This window comes from Plutella xylostella, chromosome 9 (genome assembly GCF_932276165.1).
Source record: "Plutella xylostella chromosome 9, ilPluXylo3.1, whole genome shotgun sequence".
In the NCBI taxonomy this organism is placed as follows: domain Eukaryota; kingdom Metazoa; phylum Arthropoda; class Insecta; order Lepidoptera; family Plutellidae; genus Plutella; species Plutella xylostella.
In genome coordinates, this window is record NC_063989.1 from 6,149,558 (window position 1) to 6,170,218 (window position 20,661).

At 36.5% G+C, this 20,661-nt stretch overlaps 1 protein-coding gene across 1 annotated transcript in view; it reads left to right on the forward strand.

The window, feature by feature from the left end:
• Window positions 1–20,661, forward strand: part of LOC105384884 (centaurin-gamma-1A) — a 65,204-nt gene that overhangs the window by 15,400 nt on the left and 29,143 nt on the right. Inside the window, exons 2-3 of the mRNA XM_038108195.2 lie at window positions 425–571; window positions 827–912. Coding sequence (XP_037964123.1) covers window positions 425–571; window positions 827–912 — 233 coding nt within the window. The remainder of the gene's footprint in view (window positions 1–424; window positions 572–826; window positions 913–20,661) is intronic.

Consider the following 20,661-nt stretch of genomic DNA (forward strand, 5'->3'; position numbering starts at 1 on the left):
TTGAATGATATACATAATATTTGATACGTTTTACTTAACTTTTCATACTTTTGAGAAAGTTTTCATAATTCCTTAAGTATTAAGTACTTACTTATTTTTCTTTTTATCTGTGCACAGATATGGATAGCAAAACCAAGTCTTGGTGACCATGATCAATCATGCTCAACGATTTTTCATGTTTTTGCAATATCTGGTCCCTCTTTTTCTGAACGTTAATGCTTTTTCTTATTAGGTACTTATACTTATTCTAAAAAGTTTATTCACCCTGTCAAAGTCGCAAAATGGTAACAATTTATAAAATATCGTAAGCTGCCATCTACACCACATTTTTGTAAACCTATTTTATACGCTAGATGGCGCAACCGACTCGCCAGTCGCCACTTAACAAAAATGTTGTATTAATTTGGTTTCTCATTTGTTTCAGATTCATTTGTTAACAGTCAAGAATGGACGGCTTCCCGAGGGGTCACAGAACTGCGGGTTGGTGTCCTGGGATCCCCGGACAGTGGCAAATCGGCGCTGGTACACCGATATCTGACGGGGGCATACATGCAAGAAGAAAGCCCAGAAGGTATAGAATTAACTGTAGGAATATATCGTAAAAAATAAGGGAACTTTATTATTATTAAATCTGTTGTCGATGTCATATTAGGTATATAAAATAAATTGTATTTCATAAAAACGTGTGAGCGTTTAGCGCACTATGCTTAGGTGTTAGTTCTGCTACTCGACAACAGATGTCGCTCTATAAGAATTGTAAATAGAGTACCTTCACTTCAGTGAAGATGGCGCCACCGGTTAAATATAAATAAATTCTCCTTTTCAGGTGGGCGATTCAAAAAAGAAGTTATTATCGACGGACACAGTTACCTGCTTCTAATAAGGGATGAGGGTGGATCACCTGAAATGCAGGTAAGATTTAAAACTGACTATCTTCATGAGTACTTACTTAACTATTTATTACTTCTGAGAAATTCTGTAAAAAGCTTATTATAAACAATAGTACCTACCTAAGTACCTATGTTATAGGTACTACTATGGTAGTCTACGCAACACACATAAAACGATTGACAAATAACAGACCTCGATAAGGAAAACAGGATAAAACCATTAGGTAGGCTGGTACGATGTGCAGGGGTGGATTAGATTAAGAGATAGGAAATACCTACATAGGTACGTACAGACATAAATAAAAAAACACATCAATACCTTATATTTACATGTCGGTAGAGGCAGGTAAATTGTACGGAGCGGAGTCGGAATAATTTATATTTCAAAATGCATTACTTAACGCATAGCATAATATCACTAAATCCTTATTCGGGCTGTCGATAAATATTTTTCATTGGTTCTGTTCAAAAAGATATTATTTATTTTGCTCAATTACCTAAGGGCAAGCCTTCAAATCCACCCACTCCCACCTAAAAGGACCTACCTAGGTCCTAACCTAACGACCTACTTTCAAAAACCTACATTCATACAATTTCAGCACTATCCTTCACAAATTGATTCATCATTCTGTCTGTACCAAATCAGTTATTTGAGATTTCTAGCTCTACGTTATTGGATGTCTGAACAAGGCTCTTCACCCCCGCTGTTCTTGTTTGCGCGGCAAACCACGGCATCGGATTACCAGTTCAATTATCGAACGAGAGCCTCCGAGTGACGGCAAGCTGTGCTGTGATTGGTCCGCGATGTCTGGCCGGCCGGCTGACAGTTTGAATTGCAAACGTTTGAAAGATATTCGATCTGCGTTCGAAAACGGATTGAAAGCGTCGTTCCGGGTGACCCCAGTGTACAGCTAGGGTTAACTAAACGGTTTAAAAATTTACTTAATCGCAATGGTAGGGTTGGTACTTGGTACTTACATTTTCTAAAGTGAGTCTACATTTTCAACTAAAACACAACGGTACGGTAGAGCATAGTGGTACGGTACACGATTAAGAAAGTTTTTAAACTGAGAACTATTCTCTAATGACCCGCGCACTTAGTCCCAAGACGTGAGGCTATTCCGACCTCCGACTCCACTAGTCACGTAACTTTAAGGTCGGGGAACCAGCTTGAGCGTCTTGCGTTTGCCTTGTGTTTCGCTATTCTACGCAATGTTTAGATGCACTTGCAGCCTATTCATTCATTCAAAGATTGACGGTATGTTAGGTAGTTTGACAAGGCACAAAAGTGTTCATAATATGTACCTATATAGCTTCACCTACTAATGAAACTGACCGTAACAAGCCATGATCTACTTAGTCAGGGTTTCTTCTCTTATCTTGCGCTTCCCAAAATTCGGTTAGATCTTAACCATCAAGGCAGCTGTCGCACAGTCGCATGCTACTACAAATCTAATAAAATAAAAGCCGCCCAAACAGACTATCATAGCAGGTAATCCAATAAACGATAATTTTCCCCATTTAACCCTATCAGAGTGACCTGGGGCCGCGTCAGGCCTATTTTTAGCCGACACGGGTGGGTCGGGGTCAATCTGTCCCAGCATTACGATTAACGAACCCCACACGATGTGGTTAGTTATGCAGACCACCATATACCACCTGACCTTATCAAAAGAGATATTTTTGGTTTTATGTTATGGCCTTATTCTTACTGAAATGTATTTTTGATAAATGGGAAAGATACACAGTCGATGGTAGACGCATGGTAGACGTTATAGTTCGATGTAATAGATAGTTCAAATTGAATATATTTCAATAGCGATTGCTATTATAGGGCCAGAGAATTACAAGACGAAAAGGTTTGTGAAGAAGTCTGAAATGTCACGATTCATAGGGGAGGTACCATGCCAATCTAATATACCTACATACTATACCTACATATATGTATTGTACACCCGACATTATACTTCCCACCTCGGGAAAACAGATGGGAAGCTATAATGTCAGAGGTAGCAGTGTCATTGTTTTGACTTCGATCATTGAAGCTTTGCTTTTGCACGTGCCGATATTCTGGTCAATACATTGGGTATATTGGGGAAATATGGACCTTTGACGTCATAAACACTTTAAAATGCTTGTGTCTGGCAAAATCATTGTTGAAAAAAGTTGTTAAGATAAGATAAGTACGATAAGAGTAGAGCAGACTAAGCTTGCCATTTGCGTGTTTTATAATGACCTATAACCTATAACATACAAGTTACATCCATTGAGGCATAAAAGCTTCCAACGGCCAGCTAAAACAACCCAAAAGCTGAAAAAACACACGCGATGGCGACCACTTTTTTTTAAACTCAACCCTTTCTGACCTTTTCCGGTTTAGTACTTTTTTCTGACGGCGCTGCTATTTTTGTATCGTAACCTTTAGTTTAAAACGATAAGTAATTTCGTAATTTCTAGAAAAACTATAATTCAGAACACTGCGTTATGCCTAGATTACATCAACATCCATAAGTAATTTATAACTGTACTGTACCTAATCCAAAAACATCTTATAAGTTACAATCCCTGAAAGCTCAATCTTTCGGTATGAATCTATTAATATTTTCATTTAAGTATAAATCACAATTCACAGCTCGTTTATCTCCGTTTTAATATTCCACTAGGAAACGCTTCACAAACAATGCAGAAATAGCTTGAATTTTAAATGCTTCGTACAAAAACTGGGAATTAGGTCAGAGAGCGTTGCAATTACTCGCCTCATCCTCATCATAGTGCAATATTGTTCGCGGCAGGACACCGGCCTGAAAGCGATGAATACGCTTTGAATGGAACCTGACGGTAGCTCACCCTGTACCACGGTATCCACACAATTTTCCTCAACGAGGATGAATATAGCGAAATGCGGCAGAGCGATAGGGATGGGTAGTATTTGAAATGCGTTTTTCGAATTCATAGTAGTAGGGTGATATTCTACTAGACGCGCTAGAATGGAATTGGATCTAAGTCACGCTTTTGTTGAAGCAATCGCATGATAAGTCGGATATGTATTACGTCTTTAGTTCTGATCATAGAATAGTGGCGGACTCGTGGTGCTTTGGAGATATTATCATGATTCTTAATGTTTAAATAAGATATTGTGCATTGATAAATAAGACAGTATACTTAATACTTCTGAAAAACAAAGCGATTTTCATAAGCGTCTTAAAGGACAACTTAATCTACGAAAGTAATAAAAGATAACACAAATCAAAGGCATCCCCCAAATGGAATGGCTGCAAAAGGTAATTAAGTGAAAGAACCTACCAATTTCACGAATCAACTACAAGCTACGTAAATGTGAAATATAGATGAGACGGTCCGTTTCTCCCCGCTCTCCCCTTTTGATGTAAGGAATATTCATGCATACTTCATGACATAATTCTAGTTGATTACCTAGGGTAGCCTCGGCTGTACGGATGCGTCACTGGAAAGCGTTTGAAATGTTCAGGATTTTACCTTATGCACAAAGAGCGGTGTTTACCATTTTTCATTGATGTTCAGAAAAAAATGTAGAGCCATTTTATCTGAATTCCATTAAATATTTTTCTGTCAAAAAAACATTAGTTTTTCGACATTACAGTGTAGCAGAATTAATAAAATATCCAATGCGTGTTACGTACCTATACTACGTACTTACATTGATCGACGCTTATAAAAACAAACTAGAAAAATGTAAACTGCGGAAATGTTCGATCAATTAATCCAGCCGCCTCTAATTGACGGAAGCTTGTAAAAACAAAACTACGAAGCTCGTTCGAGCTTTCACATAGATTTAGGAATTCAACCTTTTTATAGACACGGCAGCGCAGTCAGGTACTGGCAGCCTGACGATCGATGATGGGTGAAAATTTAGATGACCCATGCTCTTCGTGCATGTATTGTATGAGTAGGTAAAAGGTTATAGGTCGTTAATTCGAATAAAAGGCAATTTTTCGTCCATTGTCCAAATGTCCAGGTTATTTGGAAATATCAAGACAAAATTTGCCTTTTTAAAAAACGAGAAAATGTAGGTAGGTATTTGATTAGTACCTAAGTACCTTTAATTTTCCAAGGTAGGGTAAACGTGCAATTTGTGTACACGTTACGTTTATGTAGGGGTGAAGCGATCGCGTGTGGCGCCTATTTGGCGACACCTTAGTAGATGTACGCTCGATAAATATAATGTAGTACCTACGAGTGTTTTATTACGGGTAAATGGGTTTCCAAAGCAGTTTCTTTTCAATAATGACGTTGGAAAAATGTAGTTAAATAAACATGTAACGGCATTAGTTAGGGTGCACCAAGTCGGAAAAGAGACAGAGTAACGTATCAACTCAATTTCTGAAACATCTAATCTAAAAAATGTCAACGAATACGTTTTACGATTGAACTTTCCAACTCTTATTAAACTCTCATAACTTTGTTTTGTTATTTTATTATTTAAGTTTCTTTTGCTGCCGAGGGTCCAGAGTTTAATGATAAATTTATAAGATTTATTTTCAAATTAATTTATGGACTTCATTCCAGTGTCCAGATATACATATTTTGATTTACTTATTCAAAACCATAGAGTACCTACTGTTAAATTTATGTGTAGTGTAGTAGGACTTATTTGTAAAAAATATACATACCTACTCAATTCTCGTAACTTGGCATAAAGTTAAATCATTTTCCGACAACAAAATTATCTAGCTATCAAATTAGGTAAATCAAAATTTGTGTCACCTACCTACTGATATTAAGTCAGTAGTAACACACTTTGCAGTAATTTTACCGTAAAACAGTTAAACCTTAATTTCGAATGTAAACCTCATACTGCCTCTTCTATCGAGGTCGTTTTGTTTTGGTTCAGAACTGAGTGCGATGCCCTTTCAAATCGCAAAGTCATAGTTCCCCAATCCGAACGGGCTTAGACGAGAAGACGAGATGAGAAATCTTGTTACCTTACTCTGGCTTTACCTTTCTTTAAAGTGAACAAGTTCATGGCCTATGTTTCATTCCATGTTTCATTACATTAGTTAGAGAGATAGTTTAGGATTGGGCGAATGTACACATATAGGTAGATACCTACATATTTGTTACTTTTGTACTAACTGACTGACTGACGATAACAGATCAAAGTTGACCTAACTACTCGAGTCAATCTACGCATGTGCATAATGCAGGCAGTTTAAATGCTATGTTCCTACACTGCAGCAATAATTATTATAGGTACTTACTTAGGTATTTGTACATAAGTAAGAGGATCTTTGCGACTTATTCTTATAATAATATCAACTTTATAATCTGGTAAAAGTAATTAGTTTGTGGCCGCCGCTCTGCCCACTGGCGTCGTGGACGCGGCCATATGATTTGATGTTGATCTTGAATACCTACGTCACTCGGGGAGGATCATTTCCTGCACCCCTGATAATGTGGTTAAGTATTAATATTGCCGTAGTGGCTTCCGCAGCATATAAACTACTATCATGTTAATATTAGTTTCTCAAAACTCATTGCAAGTTGGGTAACTTCGATGCAGGTAAACCAATATCGAATGTACGATACACACCCACTTATAATATTTACTTCGTGAACGTGCCCTCATAACGTCCCAAGGTAATAAAGTTTGGTTGTATTCTACGTTCCTTCCTCATGTTATATCAAGAAGAGAACTCATGATAGGTAGATATAGAGGTTAGTATAATTTAATGTTGGTGTTAGATTAGGTTGTTTCAGTTTTAAATTTCGTAGCATCGTAACATTAAATTCTAAAATCTCTGAGTTATAAATCATACAGTTACTGCTATCTATTCAAACTTTCGAACCTAGAGGTTATATGAAGTACTTACCTATGTACCAACGAAGTACCTAGGTACCTACCTTACCTAACTACCTAGCTATTAGCTACCCACTTCTACTTCTAACTGTTTAAGTATACTTAACTAGTACCTACAAACTTATAAAAGTCACATTTCATGAAAGTGTGCTTTCTGGTTTCCTGTTAATAATTAACTAGCTTTGCCAACCACAAAGTTTCAGTAAAAATACTGAAATATTCATGACTCACGTCCATTTCTCGTCAATGTTTCTTCTACGGTATGTACCTACCCATATGTTGGTGTATGTTCTACGTAGGTAGGTACCTAAGTAAGTATTACGAATTACAATAGTAGAATACGTCAGTACCGTATTAGTCTAGGTCTATGCTATACATATAAAGCCGAATACTCGAAATAGGTACCCATATAAATAAATAGTATTTATTTATATGGGTACTACTATAAATAAATATAAATAAATATAAATAAAAAATAATATAAATACTAATAAGTTTACCATACTCCATACATATCGACTGCAGCATTTAACATAGTCGTAAGTGAAAAATCGCTACTTTTCAGTAGAGCCGTTTTAAGTTTTAAATATGACTAAAATAGTTCTAAAATTTACATTACTCTATCTATCTTAACCAAATTCGGCATGGTGACTTAGTTTTAAATGAGCCACAAGGTAGTAAGATAAAAAGTTAGTATTTTTGATAGGAAAGGTGAAAAAAGGCACATGTGACAATATTAACCGTCAAATCCCAGATTAACTTTGTCGGAAGAGTTAGATCCAACAATGTTAACTGGACTTAGTATTGTAAATTTTGTTGGTAGTGGTGTAACGGAACATAGTCCGTCCGTAGCAGACTTATACATTATTACAATATTTATGTATAGATGGGCGAAATTTTTATTATAAGCAAAATAAGACTATACGCTGGTTGGAAAACACAACCATACCGAGATGTAGAAATGCCACACTAGTGCCATCTATTGGGTTAGACTCGATGACGCATTTCCTTATATGGTAATGTTCGGGGGGTGTTGTGTCGTTCGAATCGACAGATACCTAGAATAAGTACAAGTCTTATTGTTGACGCTTAGAGTTTAAAGAGATATCATACTAGATTCGGTTATATTATGTTTCAACCGTTTATACGGCTCTGTTAATTATTGTTTGATTATTGAAATGAATGACGCCATAGTGATAAGTTATTATTATGAGGATCAGATTTGCACAACACTAATTTACGCGACACTTTACGTACTACGCCTCCTTGACGCTCAACTGAGTATCTTTTAGTTCTAATTAATCGAATCAGGACTTGAAATTAGTAAATACTAGTTAAATAATAATAATATTAATTATCAATAATTATAGAACAATAGTCCATCGGTTTATTACCTTAAAAATATTTAATAGTTGTGTTATTGTCTAGCTCAGTGGCGCCACCTGTAGTCTAGGATCTTGGGGATGGGGTTGAATCGATAAAGTTCGATGGATGAACCGGAAAAGAAAGAAAAAAAAAGAAAAGGGAGTCGATGGTCAGGAGAGGCTATAAATAGATTTCGGGAAGAAAACTCGCCCTTGGTCTTCCCGCGGGATTTCGTGTGATAACATCAAGCCTTTGCATTTTAGAGTTTTATTTAAAGGGAAAAGGGGATAGAGAATGTATTTTTATAAGTGTGTGGATACGGTGGATTGCAGCTTCGACCAGCCGGCGGCGGCGCAACAAGGAACCTCAGCTAAGTGTCGATTGGATTTTATAATAACCACTATTTCGAGGTATCACAGCATATTATTATCTATATTCCACTCCATTCATAATATCAAAATATCTATTTATTTTGTTCTGGTTTCAAAATTCGAATATTTCCATAACCTAAAAATCCACTTGTTCCCCATTATTAATTGTTCAGCATCTTGGCCATTTTGAAATTGAAGGCTGCTAGGGTACCTAGGTTTATTAGGAGAGACCCAAGGAAACCACCTTTTACTTCATCAATCAGCCTTAAAGATTCTATTACATAAAACAATCAATTTACAAGCATAAGTACATTCGACTATGGGAAAATTACCCCACTTGTTTCATCAAGCTATGTTTGTTTACCTGGAAGGAATAAACTTAGTTACTTATATCAATATAGTACAGATATTGAATAGTATGTTCTATTGAGATGATGGCTAATGAGTCAAGTATTTAAGTATGTTACTTTTACTCACAGCAATCTATCTACCTGAAATTGTTTCACCCAGCAGTCTTTGCATACCCAGTAAAGAACAGTAATTAGCATAATACAGACCATTAGGTGTACCTATGTTTCATTGTGGTGGATCATAACCTATGTTCCAACATATTTGGTTTACAACCTTACTAGGCTTGCACAACAATCTGAATAAGTACCTAAGTAATAATAATGGATGATTCATCAGATATATAACATAATTATGTGGAATCCTATTCAGTGATAAGTGCTTGCAATTTAAGTAAATCTATTAGGTAACATATTAGATCATTCTGAAATTGTTTAGGTTACAAGAAGATTCATATTCCTAGGTAGTCGGTACTTATTTACTTATCTCCTGAGATACACTATATAAACTTATTTCTACCAACTCCATCTAGTTCTCATGTAAGCATGTACTTATCTATTCAGTCTTGAAACCAGAATGAAGAATATGCTTCAGGTTATTCATATTAAGCTATGAATCTATTTAGCAAAATTATATTCTTATTTGAATCAGCATTCCTATTTAGTACTTAAGTAATTTAAAATCTACAGCTAGCTCAACCTACTTTGATTCTCTAAGAGTGGTTATTATAAACATTACTTATTACTTGTATTCTTAATATTTGAAATGATTTTAAACATTTTTCCACCGGGATGAAAATTGGCCGGACCATATTTTCATAAAATACTATGTTTCTACTTGAATAATTATTGTGTGTACTTGTGTGATTCACTAGTTTAATGATTCTCTATGGTTTTATTATGGGTTTAGCTACACTTGGTAAATTCAGGTATTTGAAGTATTGTTTATCATAAAAGAAAAAACCATACTTAACAATTAGGCAGCAACAAAACCAACAAACATTTAAGTGTTGTATTGTTTGCAAAATAAATCTACTTTCAAAACATTAGTTCAGAACTAAGAAACCCAGATTCTTAATTTATACTTACTTACTAGGTACTTGATACTAGGAACATTGTGTAAAATGTGGGGTTGTATAAAATGCATTTCATCTTCAAACCACTTAGATGCTAAGCAGTTAGGTTTAGACTGTGGGAGAGTAGGTTATTGAATTGAAAACATGCTATCCTTTTGTATCTCATGTGTGGTGAATGTTATTGATGTATAGTTAGTGGATCTAGGCCTCTTACTCATTGATGTGATAGATATGATTTTGGTATTTACTTACCCACCTAAGTATGTAAAGTTTGCTTTATTGGAATTCAATAGGTATTTACTTCAGTACCTCAATTACTAGTTATGTATCAGAAAACAGAATAGAATTCATGTAATTTAGTAAGTATTCCTTTTATTCAATGGTTATATTGGCCATAACTTGTACCTGACTGACTGTGACTAAGACAATTCTTATATATTCAGCAAGTTAATGATAATTTATAATACTTAAAAACCTGCATTATACCCTTTTATTAATATAAATAAAGATTGATTTTGCTTTGGAAAAGATGTTAAGAATATTAAACAAAATTAATAAATAATAGGGTCAATGAGTCAGTTGCCGACCTAGTTGAGCACCAACTTTACTTTTACTAAAGTGATCTACTTGTCTGATTAAATAAAATAAATACCTTCAATTAGATACTTATACCCGTAGGGTCAATGTGTTGGATGGCGGCCATAGGAGCACTAACACTATTTTAAGTTAACTGAAATATTTGGAAAAGATAAAATAAATATTTCCATAGTGAATATTCATGCAATTTTACTTTTGAAGGTTAAATGGATATCATTGGCTATATATTATTGACTGTGACCATGACAACTTTTACATATGAAGTGATTAGTAATAATTTATTATACTTATTATCCTTCTTTAATTCTGCTAATATTAATAATTATTGATTTGGGTTTGGATAAGATGTTGATAATATTAAACAAAATTTATAATTAGGGTCATTGAGGCGATTGGCGACCGTAAGAGTTTCAACTGTATTCTATTCTAAATAAAATTTACTAAGTTTGGAATAAGATAGGAAAATATTTTCATAGTACATGAGTTACTTACTACCGATAAATAAATTGAAATGACTTCTTATCAGCTTGGGTAAAGGAAAGCAGTTGCTGAATTGGATTCTTCTTACAAACTGACCAATATACATACCATATACAGGAGGAGATGATGACAGTTAGTTATTAATAAGTAATGTTGAGCTTGACTGTGATGAAGTTAATTAGAGGCAGGGAAACCACCTCGAACAACTTGTAGGTACCATGGTAGACACAAGCCAGCATCGATAAAATATTAATTGTCACATAACTCTGAGATCTACAATATAGAGATACATTTGAGTGATTGCTCTTGACACAAGCTGAAATGGGAGATAGTAATTATATTCTAATTATGTCATTATTGGAAGACATTGTACTGTGACGATACACATGAGTAGACTCAGGAAATATCCGTGTCGAATAAATGTATAAGTAGACTCAGGGAATATCCGTGTCGAAAATACAAGAGTAGGCTCAGGAAATATCCGTGCCGAATAACTATTACACATTATGGATACATAAGATATCCGTGCCAAATAACTATTACACATTATTAAGTAGACTCAGGAAATATCCGTGTCGAATAAATGTATAAGTAGACTCAGGGAATATCCGTGTCGAAAATACAAGAGTAGGCTCAGGAAATATCCGTGCCGAATAATTATTGCTTATTATGGATACAGAAGTAGGCTCAGGAACTATCCGTGCCGAATAACTATTACACATTATTGATACATTAAGTAGACTCAGGAAGTGTCCGTGTCGAATAAATGCATAAGTAGACTCAGGAAATATCCGTGTCGAATAAATACTTAAGTAGGCTCAGGAGATATCCGTGCTGAATTGTGAAGCTGAATAAAATATTATTAACATCATCTGGATCCCAATCAATAGATCCTTTCCTAGGCTTTGACTGACTGACAAAAAAAACAGTTTGAATAGAGCCAGTGGGCTAGAGAAGGTAGATGGGTCTGGTGGACAGATCTGGTCGTCCTTCATAGGGTGTGCGAGGCGGGGCGCACCTTCTATTCAAATTAAAAACCCCTTTTTTATAGATAATTTTGTATATATTTAAATTACTTTTGTTTAATTAAATCATGTATGTTTTAAGAAATAACTATTGCTTTAGCTTTGTTCTGTTGTCCTAACAAATAGATAAACTAGGGATTATGAACTAGGGTTCTAGGGATTAGTGCTAGGGTAGGGATTCTCTCAACCTCCTAAAAGAACTTGAGTTACTTCGGAAATGTAGAGTCCTAACCGCTAGACTAGACGATCACGTATTGGCCAAACGAATAATGCAAAACACGTATACCGTTACAAGACTTCTCTTCAGTTCGTTTCAGTTTAGTTAGGGCGAAAAATACGTCTCAAATAGGTAGGTTAGAGTCCGAAGCGTCACTACAGGGGGGGTATATTACAATTGATATGCCGTAGACCAGGATAGGGTGATCAGAATTATTAGAAACAGGATCGGGTTATTAGGAACGTTATTTTATTTGTGATTTGCATTATTCAAAAACTTAAAAGGCTTTTAGCCTACAATTGTTGCCGTGAAACGGAAGGAGATTGAGAGAAAACGTTAATAGGAAAATCATATGTGTAGGCGTACAATAAAATAGGCATTTAGAGAAAAAAAAAAACAATTAAAAAAAAAATATTATGTGTACACTTAGGTAATACATTTTGTTTGAACCATTTAAAAGGTCAATAACTGGTAACTTTACCCTTTACAAAAAAAAAAAAACTTAGCATAATATTTGTATACTTGTATACATTTTGCTTGAAACATTTGAAGTGCCGATATGTGGTACTTTTACCCTATTGTATACAAATTTGTTGCATTCAAACTTAGTGTGCTTAAAATACGTGTAGGTTGCCTACAAATGCATTAGTAAAACAATCAAATAGGTTATAGGTAGCGTCCTGTCATTATTATTTTGGTAAAGACATGACATTGTGATTTAGAAGCTGCGCACACTTTACATGGTTCATTTATACCGATCTTACCATGGTGCACTTGAAACTGGTAGGTTTGGCGCATGGATGTTGCGTCATTTTCTGTAATTATTTCATTAAATTAATAAAGGAAAAGGGGTACCTATAATAAAATAAAGTAGGTACCTACTAAGTAAACGAGAATAAACTAGTAAGGTCAAAGACCGTTCGAAGTTAGCGTGGTAGGTAGCTATAACTAACAGATGTTTTGGTGAATGCAAACTTTAGTAAGTACCTAAGTACTTGTTTACCTATTTTTTTTTTTCTACGACTACGATTGTTTAGGGAATAGATTTTTTGTTATTTATACATACATATACACATATTATAGGTAGATAGTAGACACATTTTAATAAGTGTCAGTTTCACAGCGGCGGATGAGATATATCTACTCATGGCAAATTTATTTTGATTGTGTGCATCCGATTTTAGGTTTAATTCCAAGTGTACTGTCTGTCTACTGTTATTTTATACTTCTACTTACCTTTAAATAAAAGGTAAATAAGGATACAACAGGAAGAAGTTAGCTAGCTGTATTTGATGTTCGAACCTGATTACCTGTAGATAATAGATATCAATGATTAATTGCAGTTCAAGAGTTTTAACACAGGTGGCGTTGGTATACATATTAAAATATTTTGCATTGTATAATTTTCTTACTCATTTATTTAGGTAGTCCGTTATGTGGGTTTAATTAAACCATAAAGGAAGAGTGTTGTTATAGGTTTGGTGTATGTTTATATGCTGATATATTTATACTTTCAACGCTAGAGAAAGGGGTGTAATGAGAATTAGTTATGTATGACAAATAAATTTTGCCAGCATAGAAAATATAGGATTAGTGTTGGGTCTTATGTCAAGGTGACTTTTACCCACGATAGAAGGGGATTGGTGTCATGAATTTGGTATGGATGTAGGTGAGTTCTAGGTACCTGACGTGTAGGTACCTTACGGACAAAGGAAAGGGCTGTTATAAGTTTAGCGAATATTATTGTTATGAGTTTTGTGGATTTTAGTAATAGTATATTCAGCTTTCGTGGGGTTAACTGAATATGTACCTATATGGTTACCGCATTCGTGTCGACAAAATTAAAGACTGTTTTGTACAGGTTCAATGACCTTCATGTATGTACCTATTTAATTAGGCAATGATAGGTAATGTTACTTCTTATTGTAGTGTCAGTGACAAACAGCTGTCCAGCTCCAGTGATTGTCACTAAGGTGTTTGTCACCGTGGTTAAAAGATTATGTAGTGGGATCAGTTGTCGGTGGCTGTTTGCCGATGCCGGAGGCACTGTTCGTGTGTTGGGTACAGTGGATATGTCACTCCTTTCGTTGTACCTACTTCAATGGCATGTATGTAGTAGGTATGCGTTTTGCTAATACGCAGGTATAGGTAATTAGGTATATAATTGGAACTAGGAGGGGGAAATCGATACCTAGCATGTGGAGAAAGAGAGGTTATGATATTATGATCTTATGTTTCTACATGTATGTAAATACTTAGCTGGCTACACTACCGAATGTTGTGGTGGATAGTGACCTTGACTACTGTCTCGAGTTCGATCCTCGGGTTTTTGGTGTTCAATGTGTGTTGTGGTGTTAAATTTATGTGCATGGAGATTGTGGAGGTGGCTCTCTGTTGTTGGGGAATTGGAGGAGGTTCGTGTCCTGCAGTGTATACCTAAATACAGGCTGCGCGTGAGTGCGTGCTAGCTACATATAGTATAGGTACTGGATTGCTAATTGCGTGTAGGTGCGATTGAGTATGGATTGATATTGTGAATAATGTGCACTACATTAGGGATATTATGAGATAGAGGAATGATAAGATTACGGTGTAAATAAAATGAGCTAGTGAAGGAAACTATGTTCGTATTTACATACTTACTTATATCTGATTTTATCAATGTGTTAAATTAGGGTGGCTTGGGTTCATCGTCATCATCGGCCGTAACATCATTAGATTAAAAGTTACACACAAATAGGTATTCATAGGGTTACTTCAATGTCGTCATCACATATAGGGGGTGTTTAGGACTGTTCCCAGGAGAGGAAGCTGGAAGGCATAAGATAGTGGGGGTGAGCCTAGTGAATGTATGTTACAGTTCCTTAAAAATTGCTTGATTAGAATGACAGCTGTCAAATCCATACATTTTATTTGTCACTTCTTCGCTTTCAAGGGAAACCCAACTTTATTTAGCAGGCATAAGTCAAAGTCAAAGTCAAATGGTTTCATCATCAGCCAATAATCGTCCACTGCTGGACATAGGCCTCTCCCAAGGAGCGCCACAACACTCGGTCCTCGGCCTTCCTCATCCAACCACTACCCGCCACCCGCCTAGGGTCGTCGGTCCGGCGGGCAGGAGGGCGTCCCACGCTGCGTTTGCCTGTTCGTGGTCTCCACTTGAGAACTCGTCTACCCCAACGGTTATCGGTTCTTCGGCAGATATGACCAGCCCACTGCCACTTCAGCTTGCATATTTTGACAGCTATGTCGGTAATCAAATGGTTTAGTCGACGTAAAATTTTACAATTATTTGTCGATAGTCATCTACCAGGAAGATCTGTCAATCAAACGTGGTATATTTTAAAGGGCTCATGCTATATTTTATAAACTATAATATGTGTATTAGATTATAATGATGTGTTAGATTATGATGGCCAAGATTCATAATCATCGGGCGGTTCAACATAATATTAGGTAAATGTCACAGAATAGGTATCCTTAGGGCTGCTCCGATTTTATAATCATCATCATCATCATCAGTAGGGGGTGTTTACGAATAGGTGACATAAGAGAGTGGGGGTGTCTCTTAAAGTGAGTAAATATGGGCTGCTCCAATTTTATAATCATCATCACCATCAGTAGGGTGTGTTTAGGAATATGTCACATAAGAGAGTAGGGGTGTCGCTTAAAGTGAGTAAATATGGACTGCTCCAATTTTATAATAATAATAATAATCATCATCATCATCAGTAGGGTGTGTTTAGGAATAGGTGACATATGAGAGTGGGGGTGTGTCTTAAAATTAGTAAATATGGTTTAAAAATGTAGGAATGTTTATGAATGAGAGTGTAGTGAGGTGATTGAATTGAGTCAATCAATACTATAAAATAGGAAAGACGGTCGTGATGTGAATGTGGGTTAAGTATTGTTCTGTTGTTACACACGTGGGGGTGAGAGTATTCATCTACAGGAATAGATAAGAGCTTAGGTTATTTGACAATTTGAATGCATTTCTCGACATCAGAACCAAGAGGGCCGATGTCCACTTTTTGCGAAAATCACTTTTTAAGAGATCTTTTATCAGTTTTTTGTCCTCTTTCTTTTAGTCTAACTGACATATCTCTATCTCTTTTCATTTAAAAGTTCAATTTCTTAAAAGTGGTCGCATATCCACAGTACACTGGAACCATACAGACTGTTTATACTTTCAGACGTTATGGCTGTACAAATATGAAAATAATGATATTTTTTACGGTCGGTTGTAAACAACAGTCCAGAAGTACTTGCAAATAGTTGATCTCATATCAATAACGTACCCTTTTGTCCAAATAAATATCACTTCTATGCGGTCACATTTTCACATCAGACCTTATGGTTCGAAACATATTCAGTTAAGTTCATAAAACCCCGAATTAAAAAGAGACAGCACTAGTTTTTTCACAGAGTATGAGCGAGACAAAGCATAATGCCATCAAAAACATAACTTGGAAAAAGCCTCGCAACCGTAAAAAAATTGTGCGTTTCACGTACTTAATACCAAGTAAGTTTATTTTATCAGTTTCTACTAAAGGGATCTCCTATTTTAAGTTATAAGCAAAAATCTTGTAAGTCTTAAATAATTAGATTGACTTGAAAATCGCATAAAAACACTATATACCTCACAACTAATACATAATTATGAGTTTATTAAATCACATTGCTTAGTGCGATTGCCAAGTCAATCTGGTAGCTAGGTGGAAAATCTCTCCACCTACCTACCTGATTGACTTACTTTAAGTAATAAGCCCACCGATTTTACTTATCCTTGTTGTGAGATATATAGAATTCATATCTTATCTATTCATTTAAGACATACAAGATTTTTATATTTAAATGGTCCCTACGGTACGATACTTTCAAAAAAGCCGTACGTTTCTGAGGTCTTGGGATACCTAAACATGCAGATAAGAAGGAGACAGGATAAATAATAAAGTTGCAATTTCCTTTTTCAAAATAGGCGGCAAAGGAAGGAGAAGTGTTCACAATTTCTATCTTTAAGGTTCGTCTGTCTGGCTGGTGAAGTAACTACGAATTCTACAAGCGAGTGAATTTTATTCTTCAGGGATTCACTCCTTGCCCGGGCCTTCAGCTCCTCAGCCTTCCGGGTGCCTATTCAGTCAGGTGGCATGCGGCCGCTTAATTCTTAGGACGCCGGCTAAGCTCCCGATGAATGTTGTCCGGTTCGGTGGATAGACTCAGGGAGCCGATTCGTCGGCTGGTGCCAACAGTAGGAGCTCGCAAGGATAGGGTCTGCCTTTGTGAGGCCGGACATAGGTGGGCTGAGGTAGTGAAGATGTTTGTGCGGCCTATTCTAGGCGGGATCTTACATGATACGCGGCAGACGGATCACAAACTCCTCTACCGATTTGATCTTGTGGTCGCGGGTGATGACGTCAATTCTAACGTACCATTCAGCCCCGACGATAGTCCTCAGAGTCAGGTTTTGCTGTACCTGGAGCCTCTTGCAGTTGGTCGTCGAGCATAGTAAGTACGCCGGAGCGGCGTAGTTAATACAGAAACGCATGTATGTTTTAAAGATCCCCAGCTTCGTGCGCAGAAGGAGTCGGGAAGCCAACATGGGACAGAGCATAGCCCATTCGGCCTTCGTCTGGTAGACTGTGTTGACCGCTTGCACACTCATGGTGAGCGTGCGCTCAATCGTCACCCTCATGTATACTTGACTGAGTTGATTAACTGAGGATTATCAGACGACGAAATTACTTCGGGGTTGCAGCTTCTTAGCCGGCGTGCAGGTGTGGCTGGACAACATCGCAGTGCCCACGTTGACCACCATGCACCACTTTTCCAGCCATTCCGGCAGGTGATTCAGTTTTTGATACGGTCAGGTTTGCTTTCTGAGATGAGACGAACTACACACTTTTAACCAATAAAACCACGTCGTCTCCAGACTTGCTCGCCAGTGTTAGGATATCATCTGTTTAGGCCACGTAGAGTCAGGCAGCTGCTCTGAGGAACTCTAGATCTTGCGCAGGGTGGAGTCGGCGTCCTAGACTAAAACGTAGAAACAGCGTTCGTCCACGAATGAAGCCGCTGTCTGCACAATTGCCAGCGACGTGGTCGTCTGAGACAACTTGTACAGCAGTTCTGCATGCCACACACGATCGAACGAATGTGTTCGGCCCTTGTAGCGTTCAAAACCATAAGATGCAGGAAGCGCTCAAGCTGCAGCGTTGTGGACTACTGTGGAAACCAAACTGCTCCGCACGATAGCGTGATGGAACGATAGCTTCGCGGGTATCGGCAGTCCTTTCTGGTTATCGGTAGGATGATGATTTTCCTCAGTTTCCAGTCCAGTTAGTCCGGGGAAATGTTCTAGGCCTTTACTAATGAATTTACAACAGCTTGTCGATAAAACCGTATTTTTTCTAAAGATTTCCTAGTGCAGTACGGTCATAAATATAACTAATTAATGCTGGCAATGATGCTACCTATTGCCCGTTTTCTTTTGGACCACGACTTACAGGGCCACCATTTGTTTTTGTCGTTTTATTATTTATACATACCTGTTTTACAATTTCTATTTTTTAAATAAAACCTTCAAACATTTCTAATTTCAGAACCAAAGAGTCGTATATAACACACATTTGGGTCTTTTGTTTAATTTTCTTGAATATAATAAATAATTTCAGAGCCAAAGAGTCGTATATTACACAAAATTTGGCCATTTGTTTCATTTTCTTGAGTATAATTTTATTTCAATTCGAACCAAATAGTTATAAATAAAGGTATACCGTAGTTATTTTTTATTTTTTAGAGCCATTGAATCTTATGTAGACATATGCAAGCCAAAATACAACTTAAATACTATTTTCCCCGAACCATACAGTCTGTTGTTATAATAGGTATAGGGATTTTTTTAAAGTGATGTTCTATTTTCTTGAACCAAAAGGTCCGATGTTAACAACGGCTTTGATTTTTAGTCTAGTGTTTTTAAAATCTATACAGCCGTAAGGTCTTTTATTGACGTGAGCCTTTAAGTTACTATTTACAGTCGAAAAATGGGGCTGATATCCATACTCAAAGACACAAAACTTGATTTTGTCGCTAATATAGCATAGGAATTGTTTTCAAATGAAACGCTTTTGTATTTTCATTAACTAGCCGAGCGAAATAATGTATTTGGACTCCAAAACAAACATCTGTATTTGTTTTATACTGATTTAAAAGTTTATTTTAGCTCTACTGAAAAGTTGCAAAAATGGACATCGGCCCTCTTGGTTCTGATGTCGAGATTTTAAATTTGACTGTCTTGGAGTGAACGAATGTGCCTAACTTACCTAAGTATTTCATCAACATAGATAAATATTTTAGAGTTGTTTAATTTTGGGGGTGATACACCATTTAAATCATTGGTACTCAACCTTTTTTATGTAAGGGCCACAAACACGTTTAAGTCATTGTACGCGGGCCGCAGGTTGAGTATAGCTGATTTAAATTCTCATTGCACTCCTTTAAATAACTAATTGATTTTGTAAAGGATTTTGGGTTAAACTAAAAGTTATGGATTGGAATAGGATTATTGTTATTATGATTAGTGATTAGGAGAGTGGATAAATTCTTAAATCAAGGGGGTGTGTTGTGTACTTACACAAGAGGGATAGTAAATAAGTTTCTACTTGGATTTAAGTTTAGGTACAGGTTATCTGAAGGTACAGTGATGATGGTCACACCGTGTAACCGTGTCATTTATTCATTGGCCCTGTAAATTTTATACTTTTGGGCGCGCTAATGTCGGTGACTATACTTTGGTATGGTAATGAAATGGAATGTAGTTTTGGAGTACTTCTTCCTATACTTAATAACTTTACCGTGATAGATTACATTTTATAATATATATTTTTTTGTGAAGGTGATAAGTGATGGTTTTTAAATACATACCTACTGCTGAACAGTTCGGATAAACTACTGATAGGCATATAAGACATTTGCCGAGCTTCTATAAGGGGGCTATCAAATGAGTTATCTAGTAGCATTGCTTATTGGATAATGATATCTTTGTCGTTTTTATTGTCTCGACCGACTAAGACTTTCTGCGATGGTCTACAGTGCGGGCTTTCAACGATCTCATATTTGAGAAGGGAATAGTGTGACTTTGGATCTCAACTCAAATATTTTTCATTAATGAGTTATTATTGATTTGCATAAATCACAAAGACATTGAGGAGGAACTAATTTAAATTTCACTCAATGCGCCGATCGTTCTAAGAAAGTACTGTGAGACATATAGAGCGTCTGGTGAGCTTCTATAAGGGGGCTATCAGATGAGTTATTCATTAGGCTAAAAATACAAGCCTCTTGAATAATGATACTTTTGTCGCCTTCGCGGGAGTGCTGGTTTGGTGGGGCGATATTAATCTGCAGTGGGGGATTCGAAGTTGTTCCGTGTTCGAGGTAGCGAAGGGCACAACGACTGTT